The sequence below is a fragment of the Meleagris gallopavo genome, chromosome 5, assembly GCF_905368555.1.
Source record: "Meleagris gallopavo chromosome 5, MGAL_WU_HG_1.1, whole genome shotgun sequence".
Classification (NCBI taxonomy): Eukaryota; Metazoa; Chordata; class Aves; order Galliformes; family Phasianidae; genus Meleagris; species Meleagris gallopavo.
Genome location: NC_139408.1, coordinates 26,167,186 through 26,192,928, shown reverse-complemented (window position 1 = coordinate 26,192,928; position 25,743 = coordinate 26,167,186). Strand labels below are relative to the sequence as shown.

Here is a 25,743-nt window from a genome sequence, read left to right as displayed (position 1 = left end):
ACTGTCACTGCTCTTCATTTTATTGTCTGTATTGTCTATATGTATGTCTATGCACATATATTTCTGGTCTATATTTACCCATACAAACTCTTAGGATGATACAGTAGTCCAAGCTAAATCCTATTGCTTTCTGGGATTTTTGGAAGACCAGATGCCTCTATGCCTGTGCCTTACCTCTGGAAAAAAACCTGAAGTTTGGGCTCCTAGTGAATGCAGAAGAGTGGCAAAATATTATAAATTTATCTGACATGTTCTTCCAGAGAGAAAAAAAAAAAAAAAAAAAAAAGACTAGCTTTGGAATGAATTAAATCAATTAAAGTATACTTCTCAATGCCAGTGTTAAGTCAAAATATCATTGTTTTGACACTTGGATGATTATGATACACCAGCAGGAACAGAATAGAAACAGGAAATGATCGTAAATATGGGAAAAGCTCAAACAAGGTTCCCTCCTCACAAGAGTACATGGCTCTTGCATTCCGTGTTTCTACACTAGAAACAATGAAGCTATTTTGCAACATTTAGTGACACATCTAATTCTGAGGGCAGTTTATTAATGTAATCTAAACATAAGTAACACCATTCTGGATTTACATTCAGGTAGATCCATGTATCCCTAACAGAAGAATCTGGTCACTGCTTATTTCATGCCTAAAGTCAACAATAAAAACAAAAAAAAAAAGACCTCTGTAAGCAGCATGAATCCTTTATGGAAATAAAAAAAAAAAAGGCTGAAAGAGTTCTCACAGATAGTACTGTGATAACCCATCAAAAGAAGCAAGAGAAATGGAATCCATCTGGACAGGCTTAATTCATGTACTAGAACTATATATATCCAAAGTCTTTATTACAAGGCTGAGATTTTTATTCTGGCATCACACACAGTTGAAGGACTAGGCACTGCCCAAATAAATTTCTATTTTATCTCTGATTTATTCCTACAACAAAGATCAGTCAAGAGTCTCTTGAAAATCCAGAGAACAGTGATTTCACAATCAGTGAAAGATATTTCAGCCAGGACATACCTTTCAAATCCTGCTGCATGTTTCCTCCTTTCTGGGATAGTCGCTGGGAAGGGAGTCACTCTCTTCTCCATTGCCCTTGGAACTTTAATGAGTATTGCTTTGGTTTATTTCAAGAGAAGCTATTGCAAAGCAAACAAAGTGTCTCACAAGACACTGCGGAGAGAAAAATCTGGGCAACACAGAAAAAATGCTGTGAAGTAAAATTTAAAAATGGAAAGAAAAGTATCGGTGAGGTATATTTCCATATAATTTCTTCCATGATTCTGGTGCTTCATCTGTTTTGTCTTTGATGTCTACAACTTGCAATTTATATTCCATCCCTATGCTTGGAAATTGCTATCCATGAAGTGAAGGTTAAAAAAAAAAAAAAAAAAAAAAGTAGAACGGAGCGAGGAAGAGATGAAGGGGTGCAGGTAGGAAGAGATCTATTGTAAAGATGTCCAAAGGAGAGATGGAAATGTGTTCCCCAAGGTCATGGTCTTCAATGGAGCTGCTTGTGTCTTCAAGCTGTTAAATACAAGTGCAGCAGGTGTACAAGAAGAGCCAAATTCCACAATAAGTGCTAAATCTTAAATGCAGAAGCCATCACACCAAGGGTTTACTTGTCCTCCAAGGAAGTTCATCCACAGTGGTTCTCTAGAAACAGTTCTATCATCAAGTAGACATCCATTGTTTTTTTTATTTTTTTGCTTTTTTTGTATTTTTATTTAAAAAGTAACTTTTTCTAATAATATATAGATTATATAAATAATAATAATTAAAAAAAACTATTTGGGTTTGCTTTCATGTTCTCCAACCCATCTCTATTTTATGTGGTTTGCCAATATATATATTAAAAGAGAAGAAAATCAACTCTGCTCACTATTTAAAAAAATATTAAATCCACCTTTTATGTTTCCAGAGTGAAAGAGAAGGGGGGGAGGTGGGAGAAGAACAAATTAAAATGAAAAAGAAAAAAAAAAAAAAAAACACAAAAAAAACAGGAAAATCAAAACCTTCTGTCTCTTCGAAATGGTTGTCAAGAACTTTAAATGCTTGTGCTTTCAGTGTACACCCCACAGGAAAAACAACAAAAACAACATCAACAATAACAAAAAAAAAAAAAAAAACACCCAAGGACCTAAAATTAAAAAAAGAAAAAGATAATAATAATTCTAGTAGTAAAATGGACAGCAAATTGCTCAGAGTTTGTGTCTTTTTAGTTAATTTAGCAGCCGCCCTTTTTGTCTGCAGAGGGAGAGCTGCTACCACAGCCACCTCCTCGGCTCGAGAGAGGCTCTTCTGCATCATCCTCGTCAAAGCCATGAAAGGTCGAGGTGTCGCTTTCTGACGTGGAACCGAACAAGTCCTCCGTAGTGCGTGTTGGCGCTGCTTCGTCCCTCCTGCCTTCTCTTCCCAAATGAGCTGACATGTATGATGAATATATCAGCACATGGGTTAAGCAACAGGCATCATCATCATCATTTTTAAAGTATCATTACTATTAAACAATACAGACTATCAAGCTTATAGGTGTGTGTTTGTACGTGCCCGTGTACCTCAACAACATGCCTTGGTAGAACCGCAGTAAGAAAAATAAACAAGGATCAGTTTCTCTTTCAAAGAAAAAAAATCTACCAATAACACAGGTGCCCATAGCCATGGCAGCGAAAGGGTTAATCATATTTTCCTCTCTTCAAAAACATTAAAATATTTTCTCATGATTACTTAGATGAATTTTAAGAGATATTTAGCACATATAAGTAATTAGACACCATTAGCTCTAAGCACAATGACTGTCCTTCAGACTGGCATCGCCTTCTACAGTTTTACTTCTATTGAAATGTGACCCATTAGACATCTCATCAGCCTCAAGACTTTTATCCCTGTCCTTCACCTGATCCCAAAGAGCCTCCTCTATAGACAAAATGACATATGTTTTGAAGACTAAGCAAAAGTAAGCTAAATAAATACTTCTATTCTGATTTCATGGTATCTCCTTCAAAAATACCACCACCACCCCCAACAAACAACAATTCAACAACTAAATCAACTAAGAAGAGATCTGTCATGGGAAATACTGTAAAGAGTATGTTAATCCAACTTTCAATATGGAACAGGTAATTCTCCACACAGAACATCAACAGCAATAACAACAATAGCAACAAAAAGAAGTCTTAAAAACAGAAGTCAGATACTGAAATCTGTGAAACTGTGGTTTATTTTCTACCTCAATCAAACACATTATGTGATTAATAGTAATAGTGTTCAGAATCTCTCTCTAAGAAAGACAGAGAAAGTCTCTTGTGCCCCAGCAAATGAATATCAGTTTGTAGGGGACAGCTGTTTTTTAACTCAGAAACACCAACATGACATTAAGTAACCAACTGTTTGGTCCTCACTCCAGCTACAGGAATCGGCCATATAACTGCATGGTTAAGTAAACTGCTTTGCTTGAGAAACGAAGAATTAAATCCTGTTCACAAAACGAAAGTGGATATAACAAAATCATTGGTAGATGAACCACCTTACAGAGATGTGATTTTAGTGGCTTTGAGAAGGGAAGAAACAAGATGATTTCCACGACCTCTCTTTCAGTATAATGAAAATGTTCCCAATTATCAAGAAAGAGGAAGATGGACACCAAAGACTTTTCATTGTTTTAGTTTACAGATTAGTGTGTGGTTGTACCTTAATCACTTCCATCACACATCAGTCACATCATTGCAGACCCTTATGAATGACCCAGGGTGGGTCAGAATTTGTACAAGGATAGCATTTAATGGAACTGATTTTGCACAATTTAGGTTACATGTGAATCTACTTGTTCCACCACACGAAGCCATCAAGGAAATTAATGTATTTGTGCTTCATTCTGATATAATCACCATAGCAATGTTTAAATAGCAAAAAGTATGGATCTGTCGCACTGTGCAGTCTCAGGACAATGCTGAAATAAGTTATATTGAACTACAGCAATCAAGGGGAAGGGAAATGATCTTCCAAGTTGGCACCACAGACCGCATGAGCTTTTCCCTTTAAGTATTAAGAAGCAAACACGTATCACTAAAAGGTTCATGTTACTGTCTGTGCAGCATTCTTCGGGATGCCTCTGCAGAAAACCAAAGGGTTTGCCTCTGGTCCCCTAGTGACCAGTCAGTATCACTTCAGAACATTTTCAGAGGTCACAACAACTGCAGAGGGCAGTTCGCCAGTGAGAGTCTAATCCTGCTCCCACTAAATTTGAGTAGAGGCTTACTATGAATTTCAGTGGGAGTATGAACAGGCCATTTGTTCAGTACAAGAACACTTCACTTTGCATTTCAGCCATCACACAACAAACATCTTTCAGTGACCACAGTAAAGAAGTAGCAACAATACTGAATTTCAAGATCTCTTTTGTTCTCACATTTACAATTGAAATTCTTATCACCATTAGTATCACCACTGCCAGAAATAACACAACTGGAAACTTGGGCCTAAGTTGGAATATGCAGTTATTAAAGGTCTTCCATTTCCTCTACCATTGCCACCACCTCTCACATGAGCTATAAATAACTGTTCAGCAAGGATAAAATTAAAAAAATAAATAAATAAATAAGAGAAAAAGAAAAAAGAAAGGAAGGAAGAAAACAACAGTCCAGAAATAAAGACAATCCAGAATGGGAAAGACACAATTGCCTACATTTAAAAAGAGTGAAGGGAAGAAAATGGAGAAATAAAAATGTCTTTAAACAAAATTAATGATAGTCATCTTGTACGAGGATAATTCTTGACAGCTACCCCCATCCCTACCCTGTAATTTCCTCCCTCTTTCTTTTTTGGATGAAAAAAATGCATGAAATGTGTAATCAATGGAAATGCTTGTCATGCAACTTTCATAAATCTTGTAAGTAATTTATAGTTGTAATTGCAGCATTTAAGACAGAGGCCATTCTTTACCATTGTTTTAGGGTCTTCTCCTTCTGTTAAAGGAACAACTAGTACATGTACCAAAGTTTGCAGAAGTCAATAAATACATTAAAATTTTATTACTTCGTAAGATCTCATTAGCTTAAAATTGTGAATCCAAAAATGTTTTTATGACAGAAAATTTCCCAATCATCCTTTTCCACAAATACAGACAAGAGGTAAGACCTTGTTTTCTATTCCCTCCCAAATGTGCTGGCTTTCTTCAAAATCTTCAGGAGCAAAAAACAAAATACAAATACACTTTTATATAAGAAAGCTGCAAGAAGAAGTCACCTACCAGAGCGCCCACAGTCTGAGCACGACACAAGTTCCTCAGGCCGGCCACTTTTTTTGTTCATATTGGAGCCTCCAAGGCAGAAGTCACAGTAGTTATTGGGAATGATGACCCCATCTGGTCCTTTCTGGGCTGTAGTCAGGTTAGAAATCAGATTTACTTAAAGAGCATTCAGTTTGGATATTTCCCCCCCTTCCTTTGCTATAATGTTAAATTGGTGACTTTGCAGGCCACGCAAAACACTGTCAGTTAGAACAAAAGGTGAATACTGTGAAATCACCTCCATCTCAGGTACACCGACCGTATGCTTTAGCTATTTTGTTTGCAATGCACTTCACCTTTTCCTTTACAATGCAGCTGGTCTGGTCCCTCACCAGGCCCTGCTGCCAGAGATCCCTGAACAGTTCAGGGAATTCATAATACACACCAGTATATATACAATACCTAATGCAGAATCAGACCTGAGCTGTCAGTAAGCCAAGCCTGGTTTTTCAGACATCAGCCATAAATGTAAACACACAAAGTACAATTTCAGAAAGGAAAAGCACATTCCCCAAAACGTCAAAACCTACAGCACAGAAACCTAACTGGTTTTATTTCTAAAGCTTTCTTTTTGAAGAGATTACATCTCAAAGTTGTAGAGTCTTCTCATTCAAAAAGTTAGTTCAAATGCTGATAAATCCTTATAGTCACAGTCACTTCTGGGTGATGGACCCAGGGTCACACTACCTGCAGTAAACTGTGCATGCCCAGGAGATGAAGGCAAGGCAGCAAGACTGGCCCAAGTGAGCATCCAGCACAGGTGCAAAGAGTTGGCCAAGGGTGGAAGTCTAAGCTGCTGAGATAAAAACTTCAGCCAAGAAAAAAAGGAGGGAATTTGAGTTGTTATTTTCCAGCTAGGGATAGCTATAAAGGAGAAAACACACAGTGGATCTTAAGTAGAAGGGAAGTCTGTTCCCCTAGAAAGAAGAGATAGGCAGATGTATTTTGTATTCTCAGGTTGAGCAAAACATCAGTGCTTTTTTTTCTTCTTCACAGCTGCCATTTTTCTCCTTTACTCTCCAGAGAGAGAAAACTTCTTGTTTCTGCCTAACCAGGAGCTTGGAAAGGTTTAGAGGAGTGGGAGGAATGGTCAGCATGGTCTATGTTTTTCCTTTTTTTAACTCAAAAATTCTAGCAGTATATCTGACCTAACCCTACTCCATGTAGATTGCTACATACCAGAAAAAATGAAGACCTTTAAACTGTGCCATCTATACTTAATTATCTTTTTAATGCATATTTTGTAACTTGCAGATTTTTAACAGATGTTTTGACAGCCTTTATTGATTGTCTTTTTGTCCACATTCAAATTTCCCCTGAAGAACAATGACATTTTAAAGGGCTTCTGGTAGCACTCCAAGACACATACTTAAAATTAAATTTTTCTCAGAGTTCAATCAGTTGTTGGATTGGATGCATCTATTTATTCATTCACTTCCAGCTGTTGATTATCTGAGTTTTTTTGGAAATTGGTAGCTGAAAGACTGCAAGTAAGGTGAAAATAAGAAAAAAATTAAAAAACAACACTGCAAATACGCCATTATCTTCCCACACAATCACCAAGTCCCTGATGTATTTACGAAACAATGGGTTTTACTCTGATATGGTGCTGTTAAGATCTTGAATTCTCCCAAGAACAGACATAAGTTCCCACTCTTTGGTTAGCATTTTGCCATTTAGCAGAGAGGCATTTAAGACACGTGCACAAGATAAGCGAAAAAGAACAGCAACCAGGTGGAAGCCTAGCACATCGATTCATTTTAAGAGCTGTAACAAAATGGTCATAAAGTTGCTGCTTGTACTCTTTTTTCTTTTTTTTTTCTTTTTTTCTTTTTCTTTTTTTTCTTTTTTTTTTTTTTTTGTTTAAATAGCAGATCTCCCTAACATTTATTTTTCCCACAGCAGCCCCATTCTGTGAAAGTTAAGTAATTATTTCTTTATATTTTGCTCCATCTACAGAGTGGTTGTACACAACACAAACTTAGCAAGCCCAGCATTCAGTGATTTTTTTGTTCCTTATTACCTTACTTCTCATGTGAATTCCTTAAAGTGCCTTACAGATACTAAGAACCCAGTATTAACCCTCAGTGAAGTCAGAAGTCTTCTTTTTGCTGGGCTCTAATTAAACTTCATGGTGAAGAGGCACCGCTGGATTTTACAGCTGGAAAGCCTGGTAGTAAAGTGATTAACCAGCTTCCTCAAAAACACACAAGAATTCTGTGGTGAGGCCACACATAAAAATAATCATCAAAGGTATCTGCCAGCAACATAATAAGGAAAGAGCTCTATTATCATGGTGCAGAATCATATAATTGATTTAACACTCAACGTATGCTGACTTAAATTTTTCCAGTGCAGCTCATGAGCTTAAGATCTACCGACAGTCAATCTGGAAATAGGACAGGAGATCTCATGAAAATATGTGCACTGATCAATTTGTCTATGGTGCATTGCACAGGCAGAGGGTTTTCACTGCCTGTGATGCTATTGAGGAGGTTCTCCTAGACTACAGACAAGTGAATAAGCATGCTTTTTAATTATTTCTTTTTACTTTTTTTTTTCCTTTCCACTTTAATTTTTTATGTCTGTGTCTATGTGCTCATCTGTTGCTTGTCACTCACAAATATGGACACCATTATGAAAAGCTGTACACAGATTAGAAGTTCTGAAGTTACATCAATGTTGTCTTAAACGATGCATCTTCGTAGCCAAATAATTCAGTACGGGCAATGTTAGCCTCTCCAACACTTTTTCATCCTAACAGGTGCAACAACTGGAATGAAGCTTAAGTCAAGCTTGATCAGGACTGTTCAGTGAATTAAGCCCCAGGCTAAATCACACAAGGTTTGAGAATGAAAAGACAGTAAGCAAGCTGAATTCTTACTTTCAAATGTTGGCTTTTTTTTTTTCCTTGGTTTTATGTCTATGTGTGGGTATGTGTGCATGTCCTTGCAGTTTTAAGTTCTGTTTTACTCTAATTCACAAATGAGGAAATTAAGAAACAAAGCAAAGATAGAAAGATATAATGTGCAATATTCATGAGAAGCATATCATACACCAAAAGTTCAGCCCTAATTCCACCCCTTAATCAATAAAGCTACTCACAAAATAAGTAAGGGAATGGATGCATAAGTGAAAGCAATTAAATTACTGGAGACTAATGTGTTGCTACTTTTCATTTGAGACATTGTAATTAACTAGGAATACACTTTTCTCACACATTAATCACAAAGTAGAAGGTGTTAGCTTAAGCCACATGATGGCTCAGCTAATGAGAAGTAACTCACCTAGGTGTGCTAGCTCAATCATTTTGATTGTGCCACTATAACCAAGGATTTTGTCTAAAAATGCTCACACAGATTCAGAAATCGTTTTAAAGTAAAGCTTTGAAAAACAGCCATGGTTTTGTCCTAACTTACACAAAACTCTTCTGATTTTCTTTTACATTACAAACTGCAAAAACAGATCAAAAGCTTTGTGGAGCTTTGAGGAGTACTGCCTGAGCTAAGGTGTTCTCATAGGGGGGTGTACTTAAATCAGTACCTCTTGCCATTCCAACTTGGTCTCACTTTCTTGTCTCATCAAAGGCCCTGTCTTTATCTACATCTGCTCTCAAATAAGGAGTATACTGCTTTTTAAAATACTTTTTAAAAATGCATTAAGGAAGATCTGCACAGGTCAGATGATAGTTTCACTGTACCTGAAAGCTGAATCAAGTGAAAAAGGAGTCTGAAAATGAAGCCAGTATTTCCAAATAACTTTGGAATGCTTTTACACTGAAATACATTTCTTCATCCTGGCCTAATCAAATGAATTTCAAAATATATCAAGCAAAGCTGAATAAATTTCTTATTAAAATATAGTAACATTATTCACAGGAGTCCTCCTATAAAACAGGTACTGCCAATTAATTCTATAGTATATTACACAGTAACTTTGCTCTGTAGACAAAACCTAAAGAGCTAAACAAATTGACTGAATTTAAGCATTTAAGATAATCACATAATCATAGAATGGCTTAGGTTGGACAGGACCTTAAAGATCATTCAGTTCCAACCTGTTGCCATGGGCAGGGCTTCTATCCACCAGATAAGGGTACCCTGGGGACCATCCATCCTGGCCCTGAATGCCTCCAGAGATGGGGCAGCTACAACATCTCTGGGCAGCCTATGCTAGTGTCTCACCACCCTAAGTAAAAAATTTCTTCCTAACATCTAACCTAAATCTCCCCTCTTTTAGGTTAAAATCATTCTCCCTTGTCCTATCGCTATTCAGACCATGTAAAAAGTCAGTCCCCCCTCCTGCTTGTAAGCTTCTTTCAAGTACTGGAAGACTGCAATGAGGTCTCCCTGAAACCTTCTCTTCCCCAAGCTAAACAATTCCAGCTCCTCAACCATTCATCATACCAGAAGTGCTCCAGCCCTCTGATCATCCTTATGGCCCTCCTCTGGACTTGCTCCAACTGCTCCACATCCTTCCTGTACTGGGGGTCTCAGGCTTGGACCCAGATGGGTCTCATAAGGGCAGAGTAGAAGAGGACAATCCCTTCCCTCTCCCTGCTGGCCACCCCTCTATTGATGCAGCCCAGGATACAGTTGGCCTTCTGGGCTGCAAGCTCATGTCAGCTTTTTGTCCATCAGGACCCTGAAGTCCTTCTCTGCAGAACCAGTCTCAATGAATTCCTCTCCCAGTCTACGTTTGTATCTGAGATTGTCTCAACCCAAGTGCAGCACCTTGAACCTGACATTGTTGAACTTCAATAAGTTCTCATGCACCCACTTTTCAAGTGTGTCCAGTTCCCTCTGGATGGCATCCCTCCCTTCTATTGTGCCAACAATAATTTCAAATAATTTCTGCACTTTCTTGATTTTGAAGGTAGGGGTTCTGAACAGAATTCTAGCTTCCTTTCTTCTCTCCCAAAGTAATCAAAGAAACTAAAAGTTATATGCCCTCTTTAATAATTAAAAAGCTGTTTGTAGTGAAATAACATCAAGAAATTAGGATTTTTCTTTTCAACATCATCTTCTGGAGCCACAAAACACAATAAGAGTCTCAGTTTCTAGCTCTCATGGCTGAAGAGAATACTTAGAATGAAAGGCAAGTTCAAAAGAAACAATTATTGCCCCTGTTTTTAACCTGAAAACTCAGAGTATAAATATTTTATGTGACTTCCCTTTAAAATGTGACCCTTTTATACAAACAAACAAAAAGGTAAATGACTAGAACCCTGCATTTTCTCAAATTTCTGATTTCTAAGTGAAGTTATCTTAATGATCTAGATTACAATCCCTAAAACACTTAGAGGTAGAAATCACAGTCACAGATATTTCTTCAACCTACAGGTACTACAGCATAATACTTCACCATGATGTAAGCTGTGCATCTAGGTCTGCCAGCATTTTATCTGTTTTGTATCTTGTTCACAAGTCTGGAAAGGCAGCGGAGGAGGAGGATCAGAGCACATCTCAGGGTTGGGGCGGGGGGGCTTGTGCACTGTTTATTTAAATGGTTACAGTGAGTTGGCTACAATCAGACATAAATGCACTCCCAAAAGGAATTTTCCTAACACATTTTGTCCAGCTCTTACTTTTTCCTTCTGGGCCTGATCCAAAACCAATAAGGTCCGTTGAAGGTTTCAATTCAATTCAAAAGGCCATTTACTCTGTTTGCAACAGAAATTTCCAGAGTACAACAGAGATCATGGGAACCTGCGTGCAGGACTGAACCAAGTCAATGCACCAACCAAAGCACTTTGCAACAAAGAAAAAGGAGGGGAGGGGGATTTGCCGTTTTTTTGTTTGTTTGTTTGTTTGTTGTTTTTTTTTAATGAATCCTACAAGACTCTTTGTCTGGTGCTGCGTAGGGCCCAGTTTTTGTTTCCGACACCTCCCTTCATCTCAGTGCCGAAGTACAAGTTCACCATTTGGCCACCTGTGCAGCAAAATGCTGGCCAAGAGCCAGCGCCTGCCTCCACAGAGTCCCTTGCAGGACCTGGTGAAAGTCCCAACCTATGGCATAAGTGGCCATGTGTTCAGCTTGCCTTCCCCCCACCGCTGACAGCACTCATTCCTCGCAGGTCTGGCCCGTTTCCATGGTGACTGCAGTGCCAGGCTGGGCCTGCCTGTGGTCTTGCCACCTGTTATTACTTCATCTCTCCAGTGTAAGGAATTGAGGCATGGCCCCTTAATTTGCTGCTCACAACACATCTGCAGAGGACAGGCAGGTTCAAGCAAGGTATTACAACAACAAAACAAAACAAAACAAAAAACCAAAAAACAGGTATTTAGGAGAGAGGAGAAAGAAGCAGCACTCAGACCATGGCTTTTTTTTGAAGTATAGCTTCTGAGAGAAGAGCAGAACAACACCTGGCTAGAGCCACAGCCATATGTTGGTGACACTGCTGTGCTGATGTAGCACAGTATTTAACTGCATAATTTCTGCTTGGAGCGAGCATGAACCTGGGTGTGTTGCACTGGGAACTGCTGCTGCTCTGTTCCCAACCCCAAGCTCACCCCTCTGCACAGCCTCACACTTTGCTACCCTGTGCTCTCCACACCGTCCTCCACTGCACAGCATGAGCACATCTTTTGCTGGAAGCAAGAGAAGCAGGCTGCGCTGCTGCAAGAGGTGCTGCCAACCACTCACAAGAAAAACGGCCAGTTCACCCTAGCAACTGCATTTGGTCTCCTTTTTGGGTTAGTTGGTGCTGTGAAGAGAGAGAAAGCTATCGCCTTCACACAGTTTTTAGCAACTCCAACAGGCTGCCTTTGCTACACCCTCTGTGCATGGAGAGAGGCAGCCAAGGAGCACTACAAGCTGCAAGAAGGGAGCACTACCAGAAGCAGGCATTCTGGAGGAGTCACAGAAATCCTCTAAGTGCAGGGGAAGGAAGAGCAATTGGTCACATCTTTTACAGGAATTGATTTGGCCTTACCTTGAACAATGAAGGAATGGGTTGGAAGGTGGGCAGCGGGGGGGCAGAGCAAGGACATACGACATGAGTTACTGAGATCCTGTAGATCTGGGAGGTCAGTGCTCCTGCATCATAAGGCATACTTCATACAAATGTCAGTGCAATGATCTCAGATAATCTTATGCAGAAGCACCTAAGACAAGGGCCAAAATCCCATTGCTCACAGTGAATCATTGAGAATGGACTATGATCTAACTCTCCAGTGCCTCACAAGAACAAACAGTAGGAGATAAGAACAGTAATGCAGACAAAAGAATCTGACGTTAAAATATAGATTTTTCTGATTTTGTGAGGTTCCTCTCCTGAGACTTGGCCTCTGGCCATTGAAATATAGCATTCCTGTCAGCACAGGGAATACAAGGAGGGATTGCAGTGACCAATATGGACCCAAGGCTAGCAGCAGCCCTCGGCAGTCATATAGCTGCAATATGGTGTAAGCTTTGGCTCTAGAAATTGCTGATTGGAGGAATCTGAGAAAGCAGAGCACCTAAGCTCAAATTGTATCAAATCTTTTGGGTCTTACTTGATTTGAAATCTATGCTGAGGACAAAAAAGCATGGAGATGGCAAGAAAAAAAAAAAATATATATATATAAACACATAAATAATATCATTCTGTCACAAGAACAGACGGTATTGGAGCAACACATGGTGTTCAATTAGTCAAATTTGAAATGTTTTCCTACAAATTACTGACAGGTGATTCTCTGAGAGTTGAACATCTAAAACATTGCAGGTTCTGTCCAAGGAGTACATGAAAGTACAACACATACACACAAAAAAATAAGCATGCACACACACGCACAAACAAAAAACCCTCCAAACAAGTCAATCGAAGGCTCCCTATGGGTCCCTGTAGATAATCTGAGATTTTCCAGTATTCCAAAACTCTAAATATCTTAACATCTCAGAACATAGACACTAAAAGTCTGAGAAATTTACAACTGCAAACAGAGTTTGAGTGGAAATCATTATTCATTTCCAGCTTCTTTTAGTATTCTTTTTTCTTCATTAAAACTAGCCCTAGGAAAAAAAAAAAGAAAAAAAGAGAGAGAGAGAGAGATTAAACTAATGAGAAGCCAAATCAAGGCAATGTACATGTTCTCACTGAAAAGGTACCTGCTGCTGCAGGGTATCTTGTCACAAGGTGGGCATTGATGCACCCTTGCATTCAGATGTGGCTCCTATCATGGCCCCAGCGAGGATAAGCACTGAGGCAGGGAAAAAGTAGGCCTGATGTAGCTTTCCAAATTGATGCTGCTTGTGGAGAGGAACAAACAGCTCATCTCCAACCGAGGGGCTGACTCTCGTCATTTATTCATGGCCAGCCCCCTGCCTGGATGGAAATAAAAATGTTTCAAAGATGACTGCGTGGGGGAGCTGGAGGACAGCTTGAAGGCAAACTGAGGTTAGCACATTAATTTTTTATCTCTGGAGACTGGGTATCCAATCATGCTTAGAGTACACAAACAACTTTAGCTGGTCTCTCCAGTAGCGATTTATCCACATCATAAAATCTGCAATGCAACTGGGCACAACAGGCCAATACCACAAAATAACATAAACAGGTGGTTTTACAGGTTAGACACTCAAGTTTGCAGAGTGACAGGAGTGCACAGAACTGCATTCTTGGTAATTAAGCTTTACTGCAGGTAAGACCCAACTTGCACGTGACAGCTAGGTCACAGCAACAGTCAGCACAATGTGCTTTATTTAGAATCATCATTGGCCCAAGTGCTTGTGGGCATAAGTTCAGCTGCTGTTTACTATGCAGCTGCCTTTAACCAATGCTTCACACAGCAAAATGCCACTGAAGATTCTTCTTCTTTAACTGGGAGGCAGTTTTTCTCCATGTAGACAGACCATCCTATTCTCTTGGGAATTAAGGAAGTGCATTTATACTAGCACACTCATTCACACATACATTTCAATAGATAGAAGTCTAATGTAATTCCTATATCAGAAGTGTCTCCAAATTTGTGAACACCAGCTGCCCCCAGAGCTGGCCTGTACCCATAGAGTGAGATGGAATAAAACAGCAGGTGTTTTGTGGCGGTCTTGGATGCACCCTGAGCTCACAAATCTCACACTGTCAGTGCCAACATGTGGAGGAAAAGGCAGCAGAAAAGATGCTGAAAATGGTGTGGGGTTATTTCTTTTTATTGGTGGACTTGAAGAAAAGGGGAGTTGACTTTTTTAAAGGTTTTCTATTATCTCTTTTTCACAAGTCCATACTCATGCCAAAAATCAGAAAGCGTGTCAATGATAAATGGATGTCTAGGTGAAGGCAAGACTAAGCACTGAGAAAAGACTATATATCTGTGTCAAAGGGCTAGATAAGACATACAAACAAAGCAGCTAAAGCTCAAACGAAGCTCAGGCCAAGGTGTTTTAGGAAAGGCAAAAACAAGAGAATACTGTTGAACTGTCTTTCTTGATGCAAAGGATAATCTACAGAAAGTAGGACGGCTGAATTGTAAATAAACCTTCTGCACCTCCCAAGGACAGTGAGACATTCCAGAGAAGTGAAACTTGGGGTTTGGGTCACTCCTCTTCTTTAATACACATCTCTTTAGGGGCTTTCATTTCTAGATAGGTTGTTCCTATCTAAATCTCCTTTCCAGTCCCTGGATAATTTACCTAACCATCCAAATTGGTCTGTGCAGGAGGAGAAGCGTAAAGATGAACAGGTTCGGGTGTGCAAGAAGCCATCAGGTCTTGAGCTGGCTCCAGCCAGGGCATCAGTAACTGAGTCTTGTAGGAGCTGAGCTCCAGAAACATCATTCCTGCATAAGCAAAGCTGCCATTACTGCAGGTACTTCAAGGAGCAGAGACTGCAGAAGCTACTGCAGACACTTAGGTACAAAGGAAGTTCACGCTGCAAATGCCTGCCTGCCTGAACTTCACTGACCCAATGCTCACCTCCCGCAGCGTGACAAATTCCAAATGGCTGGTTTGAATTTGCCTTGCCATTGCTAAATCAGGCTGCTCATATCTCTCTGACACACTGCTAAGCAAATAACCAGATCCTGCTCTATACTATATCTCTGGTCCTCCTGTTCAGTAGGTTGCGGATTAGCTGTTTGGATTAAAATCCCCCCCTCCTCCCTCCCTTTTCCCCCAAGCCCATGCAGAGAGGATTCTTGAAGCCCAAGCCCTGCAATACTGCAAACCTGTCAAATCTAATTCATAACACATGCCTAGCAGTTCTTAGGGGAGAGGAAAGATCTGATGCTCTGGCTCCTCACCATCCTCCTGTACAAAGGGACCATTTAATGACTGCACATTAGCAATGTGGACAATTAGCATTCACATGGAAGATAAATGGCTGTATAAATTAAATATCACCAAGTGAAAGAGCAAAGATGCAAGATCTGAGCTCAAGGCTGTAAACAAATAAATAGGCAAAAAGGAACAAACAGCAACTACGACAGCTAAACCATTTGGGAGAGTTACCTTCCAGCGTCTGGGACTTTCCCCAGGGGTGATCTTCACATTCGCGTAGCTGTTGCCTGTACCTCACTGGCTCCTGTCTGGTTGTTAAGCAGATTCTTTCTGTTTGGGAATCTGGATGTCAGAGGATTTTACCCCACTGGTTTTGTACTTTTGCCTGTTTTGGGATCTGTGCTTTAGCAGATTCCCTCTGCTGCACATGCATTACACAGAAGCTCTGGGGGAGCACAAGCCTGAGTAGCTCCTGTTCTACCCCTTCCTATGCAGCAGAACAACCTTTCTTTCCATGGACTAAGTCCTGCTGCTGCTAACCTTCCCACAGCACTTCTAGCTCCTCTTCCTGCTAGCTGTAATAAATTCTTAAGTACCAGAAGGATAAGGACTGCGACTGTCCTTGACCTCTGTGGCAAGCTGAAGGGTAAAATACACTACCCTTCTTTGTCTGAGCATCTGTGCAAAGCCGTTATGAATATTAACTCAATAGAGACTTGTGATACACCTCTCAGGTACATAGCTATAACTAAATATTGCAGGCATTTAAAAAAAAAAAAAAAAAGCCAACAATTACAAAACTCAGAGATAACGTAAATGCTAAGTAAACAAAAGCTACTGGCTGAACATTGACAGTCTCTAGCCTGCCTAAGCTGCTCTTAGTGCACAGACAGCTCAAGTTTATCAACAGCTGGAGGAGTCAAAATTACCTTTACTGTGAACCTACCAAACACATGAATAACTGAAAAGCAGGGCATAAAAGTGACAGAAATACTGAGATTGTCAAATGGGAGTGGCCCTTCAAGCTCACACAGTGGCTAGCAGCAGATGCTTTGGAGGATGGAAACCCCCTCCCTCCATCCCTGGGGACAATTATCAATTATCTGACTTGAAAGAAAATGTTTTCCTACTTCCATAAGTCTTCCACTTCTTCATAACACATTATAACATGTTTGCCTGGATATTTCTTCCCATAAGCATTTTATAGCTTTGTTTGCATTGTTCATTACTCTGAACTAAGATGACACAGTTCACACTGTGATTTAAAAGGATGTCTCAAAAGTGAACAAAGGTATCTTCACAAATCCCAAGGTAAAAGTAACTATCCCATAGTATTGCAGACTGGAAAATTGAGAAACAGCAGCTTAGAGACTTGCCAGTCTTATGAAAAATCAGTACATAGCAAGTCTCCTTAATCTCCTGCTCTGTGCCTAAGAAACAGAGGAAGGATAGACAAATATGTCCATTCAGGCATTACTTTTCTTTCAGTCTTGCACTGGTGTCAGAAATCTAGGCATGTGACTCATCTCACGTTCCAGCACTCCTTGCAGAGGAGAACTGGTATTTTTTCGTAGATTTTCCAAAACTGTAACTAAGAAGCATCTTTTGGTAAAGTTGAGTGTGAGGCTTTTGAGGAAGAAATGCAGGGATAAGGAGGACAGAAGCTGTGAATTTCATATAGAAAAATCTGAGGCAGGGATAAAGGTGTCTTACTCAAAAGCAAAACAAAGACAGCTCCCTGAAACGGAATGTGCATTTCCTTGACATCCCTACTAACAGCCACTAGGAGGTTGCTTGACAATGGGTGGGTTGGGCAGCTCTTCTTTTCCCCCCTCTCCCTGACACCTCCTCCCCACAGGAGCAGTAATGGAAAAGTGACTTGCTGCAGAGATAATGCTGGGTTTGAAACGAATTCCTGACTAGCTGAGCCAGCACTGGTGTGAGCTGCGGCTGATTAGCTCCAAGCATCCAGGTAACCAATCACTCTCAACGGAGCCAGGCAATCAAGCCAGCCTCCACAAAGCAAAGAACAGATGAAGGCAACATCCCCAAAAAGGATCTCAAAGGTAAAGGGAAAATACTACTCACGTTTGTGGTTTTCATTTCTGTGGACAGGAGAAGAGCGGGTCTCCTGCTCCCGGGCTTCATCACCCTCTTCACTGGCAAGATGAGTGTGAGCATAGTGGTAACTCAGCCCAGGCCTGTTCTTGTAACGCTTGCCGCAGACTGGGAGGAAAGGAAACAGGAGGAAGGAGAAGAGAGAATGAAAACATCAGGACAACCTGAAACAATGACAGCATTCTTCAAACAGCACCCCCCTCCTTCCCCTGGCAGTAGCACCACATGTTCCTGCCTGAAATACCCCCAGTGGGTATCAGTAGAAGGTGACAGACACCAGCCCTGCTGCCCTGCATCCTCAGATAAGCACTCTTCCCATGCTGCCAGCAGCCCTTCCTACTGGTCTAGACAAATGAACATCCAGTCTCTGCAGCTCATACAGCCCTAATCCTCTCTGCTGAGATTACTAACAAGATTGCACATAAAATTAAATGAAATGCCCCAGCTCTGATGTTGATGCTAAAGAATGCACAACAAGGGGAACTGGACCAAGAAGAAAGGAGATTATTTTCTTGATTATTGATCTCTGGGAAAACAAAACAAAATTACAAAAGGCTTTATTTTAAAAAGCAATAAATAGCTTTGTTCATAATTCTCAGTCAAGACAAGGAGATGGAAGTCATCCACAGTTTCTTCCTTGAAGAATAGTAGTGATTCTTCCCCATCCAGGTTAACTTCACATTCAGAATCTTAATGAATAGAATAAAATGTGACGTGGAATCCTCCTTCTGAGTTTTTGTTTGTTTTAAGACTAAGTCAACAGGCATTAAGAACAAGAATAAACAATTCAGGCTGATGAAAGGTCTACAAAGTGTATAAACTCAATGCAAGGGCAAACTTCATCATAAAATTCATTATATACAAATTGAGCTTCTATAAAGATTTTAATTTGTGCTACTGTTTCTAAAATTTCTCTTTTTTTTATCTTCAAAGCATTCTCCGAATGTCCATTTTCTTTTATGGAGATATTTCATCTATCAAATTGTATTTGATACTGCCACTTTAGAAGACTAGTAAACAAAGGCAGAAGCTTAGTGGCCTTCCTGAAGATTTTTCCTCCTAGTTACGTATTCAGTCACTGTACAGCTTCATCAGTCTGAAGGATTTCACTCAGGAATAAGTGTTATGTCCAGTACTCTGCCCACATAGCATGCTAGGAAGGTGTGCCAGAAGATAAAACAGAATTTAGCCTCTAATTCTCTGTCTTTATGTTATGTCTCTTCAAAAGATCTCCAAGAGGGGAGTCACCATCCAGTCCTAAAACCTTCACTCAACTTGATACCTGAAATGAATCCTGCAATGCATACAGGTACTTCCCATTCCAGAGACAACTGAGTAATTATATCAATGTCATTAAACTCTAAAAAGAAGCAAACAAACAAGAAAAAAAATCATAAAAAGACACACTGCAATAATTGACATCTAAGTAAAAACTCCATTATTTTTACTTTTCTGCTGCTGCTCACAAAAAGCCAGTTGATGTTCCACAGTGTAGAACAAAGGATAGAAATTTGTAAATCAAAGCCTAGCATAACAGATTTAATTCTCTGTCTCTTCTAACTTATTGTTATTATTGTTTCCCTAAGGAAAATACTTTGCTTTATTATAAACGTGTGATACAACCCCATGATATGAATAAAATGACTGAACTGGAAGATTAGATACTTTTATCCCAATTTTCTCCATTCTGCAAGATGGTGATCATGTAGTTACTCTAACAGAACAGAGTTTTTTTTTCCAAATGCAATGCATCCTGAGCAGAGGGGTTTTTTAAGTCTTTGAATTCCCTTGATTTAGAAATGAAAATTCCTGCAGAAGAGAAGCTGGGAAGGATTAAAATGCCCAGATGCATATGTTCATCCATTCTTTCAAGCATCTGCCCTCATCTGTGCTGTAAACCTAACTGTACTAACAGATTTTTTGAACAATTAGATTGGTATTCAGTGCATGTTTGGTCTCCCTTCTTCTAGCAGCAGTCACAGAATCATAGAATCACTAAAGTTGGAAAAGACCTCTAACAACATCCAAGTCCAACCGTCTGCCTATCGCTAAAATTTCCCACTAAACCATGACCCTCAGTATTTTTCTACTCCATTCTGGAGAGCAGAATTACCTGCTGCTCATCCGAAGTCTTACAGAATAAAGGACAAGCAGTGAAACAGCTGCTGACAAGGAGTAAAACAACAAGAAGCCCACAGTTCTGCATAACTTAGCCTCCACTTTTCGAATATTTGGAAAAGTGTAACTCAGAAGCCACCATCAAACCGAAGATAGCTACAAAATTTTCACTATTTAAATTATTACAGAAGGATAACTCCCTCTAATTAAGCAACTGTAATAGCATTTATTAGAATGGAGAGAGAGATTAACATTCCTAGCAGATTATTGAAGCATTTCACTAAGTCTCCTGCTCTAACCACCTTATTTGTGTGTTTGAAGATAGAAGTTAAAAATCATATTTTTGCTATGAATTACTAATACTGTTCAAAAACTTCCCTGTTTAACTTCTATTCAGAGTAGACAGATGATCAGTACTGTACTAACAAAGGAGAAGCATCTGGAATCAATAGTTATCCAGTTATATTTTGTTCTTACTCTGCTTGATCCTGCATTACTACTAATCTAGCTGTAAAAACAGATAATATCTAAAACCCAGTCCAGTTTCCCATTTTCAGTGTTGGTGTTTGTTTGTTTGTTTTTGATTTTGAATAAAAAATATTTAACTATTTCTAAAAATTCTACCAAACTTTATTCCATTTAGACCTACGTGAAAACATACCTATGATTCTAACCCCAATGATTCTAGCAAGATAAGCTGTTATCTTGCAAAAGCAAAGCATCCTTTAATAAAGGTCTCATACAGCTTTCTCCCTCAATGCGCAGAAGGAAACTTGCATTCCCTGAAGAAACTCCCAAGGCTGTGGCCTTATCTCCACTCCCAACAAGATCCTATAGGGATTTCAGTCACAGAGCTTAAGATGGTATAGGAAATCAGATGGGTTTTCAGATTTTTCCCTTCTCAAGAAAAAAAAAAATATATATATATATATTATATATATATATATATATATATATATATATATATATAAGCTCAACAGGAAAAATCAGTAAGCATCAACACAGGCTGTAATAATAGGCTATAGTAATTCTGCAGCTGGGCCTTTCTCACTGGCAAAATTCTTTGAGATAGCTTTCAAGAGTGGCAGCAAGCTGAGATGTTCCTAGTTAAAAAGAAATTTGGAGGAATTTATAACCAGAGCTGAGGTAAAGGAGTTCTGTTTACAGAATCCTCTGTAGGACCAAAGATTTGCGGCTTCCAGCAGCCTTTTTTTCTGGATGTCTAGACTTTTTCTCCTTTCAAATTCATGTTCTGCCATGGAAAGATTCTAAAATATGAGTCGAAACTACAGGGATTTCCTATTCCCCAAGCAAATTAGACTTCTGTAGGGGAAAAAGGTTATCATGATATTAGTCAGGTAAAGGAGTCATTGGCTTCGGTGATAGTTTGAAACCTAAAATAAAAGCTGAGCTTCTTGGTTTCTCCAACAGATTGAAATCTTCCCAAATTCTTTACCTCTTGTTTTTCAGATAGAGCATATTTTATTAATCTACCGTATCACCACACTAAGAAGCAGTTACTATAAAAGGGTGATCATTAATGAACACTTAGTTCTTATATAACTCTTCCCAGTACAAGGCTGGCTTTTCAAACATTAATTAATCTTCTTCCACATTCCTGAGTGGGAAATACTCATTTCACTTTTAAAACAAGAGAACCAAAGGGGGGTTAAGTGGCTTGCCCACACAGTGATCTTTCGTCATTACCAGGATTAGAATTCATGAGTTCCACCACCCAGACCAATGCTCACATCACATCTTTCTCATTCTCTGAGCTGACAAAAGCATAATGGGAACTGGTTCCCCCAGTCAGAAATGTATGCTAGTGATTATGTTCTAACACTACACAGCTCATACATAGTAACTGAGAGCGTGCCTTTCATAAGCATTGCTGGGTGGCCCTGCCTTTCTTTCAGTGGCTTTGACTGTTTTGTCTTTAATTTTCCATGCTGTGTAGGCTCATCATCCTTGCATGTGGTGGATTTCATCCTGAATCTCAACACTGGGAAGTTGACTTCAGCTTTAATTAGGTAGCCAAGCCCAGTGAAAACAGCAGGAGTTTGTAGAACATAACCCACTCCAATTCCTCTTGCATTCATAGGACATATTTTCTACAACCTGATGTGAATGACATCTTAGAAACAAGCTAAGTAAGCACTAACATGGCAGTGCAGATCAAACAGCACTGATGAGGAAGATTTTATTAGGTTACCAGACACTCTCCTATGAAGGACTTTATATTCCTTCCAAGACTGAAATGAAAAAATTACACAACTGTGTTATGAGGAAAAAAAACATAATTTGCAGACAGTTTTATCACAAGCATTGAGTACTTCATAAAAGAGAGTTCTAGTCTAAGTTCTGGCCTGTAACTCTTTGGATAAGCAAATTTTCTATCTGTTTATGCTTCTCTATGAGTAAAATTAATATAAAATACTTCCCCTGTTTTAAAAGGAGGTTTAAAATCTATGACTTAAAAGATTTCCTCATCAAATATTTAATAGCTGTGTTGCTGTCATTTTGAAATTGTTACACATTTGGTCCTTGGCAGGCTGTGAGCTATGTTCCAGCCAGCTCTCCACATACATTTTGCACAATCTGTCACCAGTATGACACAGAAGGAAACAATCCATGTTTTTAGTGGAAACTGGAAATTGAGGGAATACGAGCGGGTTTTTTTCATTTTTCTTTCTTTTTCTTTTTTTACTGAATCTAGCTCCTTCATTGTCTTTGCTTTTCTCCTTTGCCTTCCGTTCTTTATTCTCAACTGAGTTGTGTCAAAATACTAAACTTAAGGCAACTGCTAGCAGCTAGCCATTCCTCAAAATTAGCTTCCTGTCCTATCCTACTCTCCACTCCAAACGAAACCCATTCCTTGTTTTGCACTGGTTTGGTGATATAATTTTCACTGTTACAGCTATGTCCGCTGTCTGCATATCTAGAGATCTCAGATGTTAACACAATGTGTTTTGATCTCCACCGACGGAAAGGCATTGTGTTTGTACCTCCTTGATCAGCACTGTTGTGCTACACACCTCTTTTACCAGAGCAGTTATTTAGGGGATTTTCTGAGGGTTAGTAAAAAATCTTTGTTTCTGTGTCCCCAGAGGGACGAGTCCCAGAAACTATCTTCTGTATTAAGATCGCAGATATGCTGAGTTCCAAAGCAATAAACATACAGGTCAACAATGCCTATAATCAAGCACTATATACTTCCACATTTCATAAATAAATTGCTAGCAGAAGCAAAGCAAAAAGCAGATACACTGTAGGAGCAGAATCAATTGTTACAGTCAATTCTATTCCCCTCTCCCCATATGTCCCACTCAAGACTTCTTTCCTTTCTGATGTTGCATTTTTTAGTGTCAATTTTGTCAATGAATGCTAAGTACAGCACTGTGTTGGAAGAGTTGCTTGTTGGGTTCATCTGAATAGCCATCTTATTCTAGATCTTACTGCTTATTAACTGCTTAGAGATTCACTAGAAAGGATAATACCAAGAGATGATTTAGGGCTTACACTGCTAAAGTTTAAAAGGGAGCTTAAGTCATGATGGAGATTTATAAGAAGCATGTAAAAGCATAATGCTAAAATCAAAGCATTTTCAAATAAGCTTGTCATCGTGGTATTTAACTGAAGGTCTGTTCTAAGAACCAGAAGTAGCAGTGCTTGACTCATTCATAATATCAGTGAGAATTAAGACAACAGTTAAGTCTCAGAAAACATAAAATCAGCCTACTTCATGATTTACCTTGCAAGTCTTTGGTATTCCAGAGAATCAATGAGTTAATTTTTAAAAAGAGTACAGTAGGATCAAGTCCACTTTAAGGAGAGAAGAAAGAAGGCGAGTGAAGTTATTAAAGTAATTACCAGAGGAGTCACTTTGTGATCATATACAGGAAAATAGTTCCTGAAGAGTAGGCCTCAAAGAATTACATTTGGCAAGTAATGCTAGAAGAACATAACAATTAACTTTTTAAAAGAACCTTAAAGAGGTTCTCAATACCCTGCCAGCTGCCAACTTGCAGAAAAATCAGGGGACTGTTTCAAATTCTAATGATTTGAATGTACAGTCAAACATTTTCATAAACAAAAACATGTTCTGAATAATTATTATTAGCTCATCATCAAGTTCAAAGTGTTCATGAAGAGACCAAGCTTTATATGATCTACAGGCACAATACAAGCAGATAGGCACTTAGTGGTATATTTACAGAAAACATTTTAAGAGCCTACCTCCAGTGGAAATCAGCGAGAACTAGGAGCCTAATCTTTTGAAAACTTCACAAGGCACTTTTCTGCATCTTCAAGTACCTGAAAGAGTCCATTTTGGGCCCAACACTTGCTTCTATTTTTACAATTAATTTGGAGGGTGGAATAGAGAGTGAAAGAATCAAACATGCAGAGAACTGATTCTTAGAGAAAATTTCGGAATAGTAATTAAAAATATATCACACAAGCTTTATCAATCAAAAATTCTTTCAAACAGTAAAATAATTACTAAATATTAATATGACATCTAGTAAAACATCAGTAAACATTGTATAAACAGGAGAGGACAGTATAATGAGGAAACTAAAGATGACAGATATTCAGACTCAGTAGGAATAGGTGGATCAGCAAAGGAACAAGAAGTTGAAGTTATAGCAACTGGTCTATTAAATAGGAACTCATATGGTGGACGTAGGTGAAAACTCAGCCACTGAAACATGAAAGCATAGCACTGGAGATGAGTGTCCTGCATTGCAGATGGGTTTACTAAATAAGCTAAAAGATCAGCCATCTCTGTACCTCTCATAGATATCTAACAGAGCAGCTGGCAGACATCCAAGCTCTTTAGGAAAATATAAGTGACATGTAAATATATCAGTCATGTATCTTTCTTCTGAGCTACTTCATACTCAGAATAGCATCTTCTACTTAGTTTTGGCCACTGCTATTTAAATAAGATCCTTTGAAGATCTTTCAGAGAAAAGAAATAAGCTTATTAAAAGATCTGAAGAAAACACAGCTGAAAGAAGCCACAGTAACTGTTTTCAGACATAGAAAGGAGACGGCAGAGAAAATTCACTTTAAGTATCTAGAGAAACCTGAAACTAAAATGTTTTTGACAAAAGAACCAGCTTCAACAAAAGACTGTGGAGATCTGTGTCTCTAGATATATGTAAGGTTTCATTAGTCACTGATCCAGCAGACATCATAAGAAGGTTTCGGTCAATTCTCATTTTTGGACAAGGAATGGATGTGAATACATATCACAGCCTCAGAGGAACTATAAATAAAGATTATCATACAAACATAAGTTGTTACTCTACAATTACAGTATGTACAGAAATAAAATTAAAAGGAGACAAGGATATATAGGTAAAAGGAACAAAAGAGAAAGAAGCAACGTCTTTTAGAGATGGGCAGGAAAATTTTCCACAGAGAGAGTGAGAGAAAACAAAGGTGGAAGTAATTATGTGTGTCGGTAAGTCACAGTAGGGAAATGAGATGAAAGCAGGCAAGGGAGAAAATGAGAGGAATGAAAGCAGGCAAATGAGGATGGGCAGCAGGAAAGTTGGTAACTTCTGGAGATTCAGCACAAACTAAGTAGCATAGCTGAAGGAAGTAGACATCCAGAGTCATGAAGTTCTAGTGCTACAACTGACTGCAACTTTTAAACCAGAAAACAAATTTCTAGGTAGAACTTCAGATATGCTTCCCACTCCCCCAAAAAAGAAAATACGTAACACGCAATATGAAAATAGTAAAATGATTTTCTAAGACCAAAAGACTTGGCGGGACGATGGTTCCCCAGTATATCATTTGGCAACCACACAAAATCAATTCTTGTTGCATATGTAAGCATGTAAAATTCATTCATGCTCTTCCTCCTTTAAAAACCCAGTTTATCTTGAACAGCTGTGGTAAACTATCTTCAACATCTCTGGACTGACACCACAGATCTTGCTTTGTTCCTCAAGCCTGCTTTTCACTGTCCATTCAAGCATCTGCTCTGTCTTTTACCCAAGTATT

General features: G+C 39.0%; 1 protein-coding gene across 15 annotated transcripts in view; it reads right to left on the bottom strand.

Annotated features, from left to right (window-relative positions):
* The window catches only part of DPF3 (double PHD fingers 3), a 179,927-nt gene that overhangs the window by 24,765 nt on the left and 129,419 nt on the right, over window positions 1-25,743 (bottom strand). For 10 of the 15 annotated variants that reach the window (XM_085224901.1, XM_085224902.1, XM_085224903.1 and 7 more), the window contains 2 exons: window positions 17,578-17,715; window positions 5,254-5,382 (listed from right to left, as the gene is read on the bottom strand). In XM_085224901.1, coding sequence (XP_085081027.1) covers window positions 5,254-5,382; window positions 17,578-17,715 — 267 coding nt within the window. The other 5 variants (XR_014883529.1, XR_014883530.1, XR_014883528.1 and 2 more) reach the window with 3 other exon arrangements.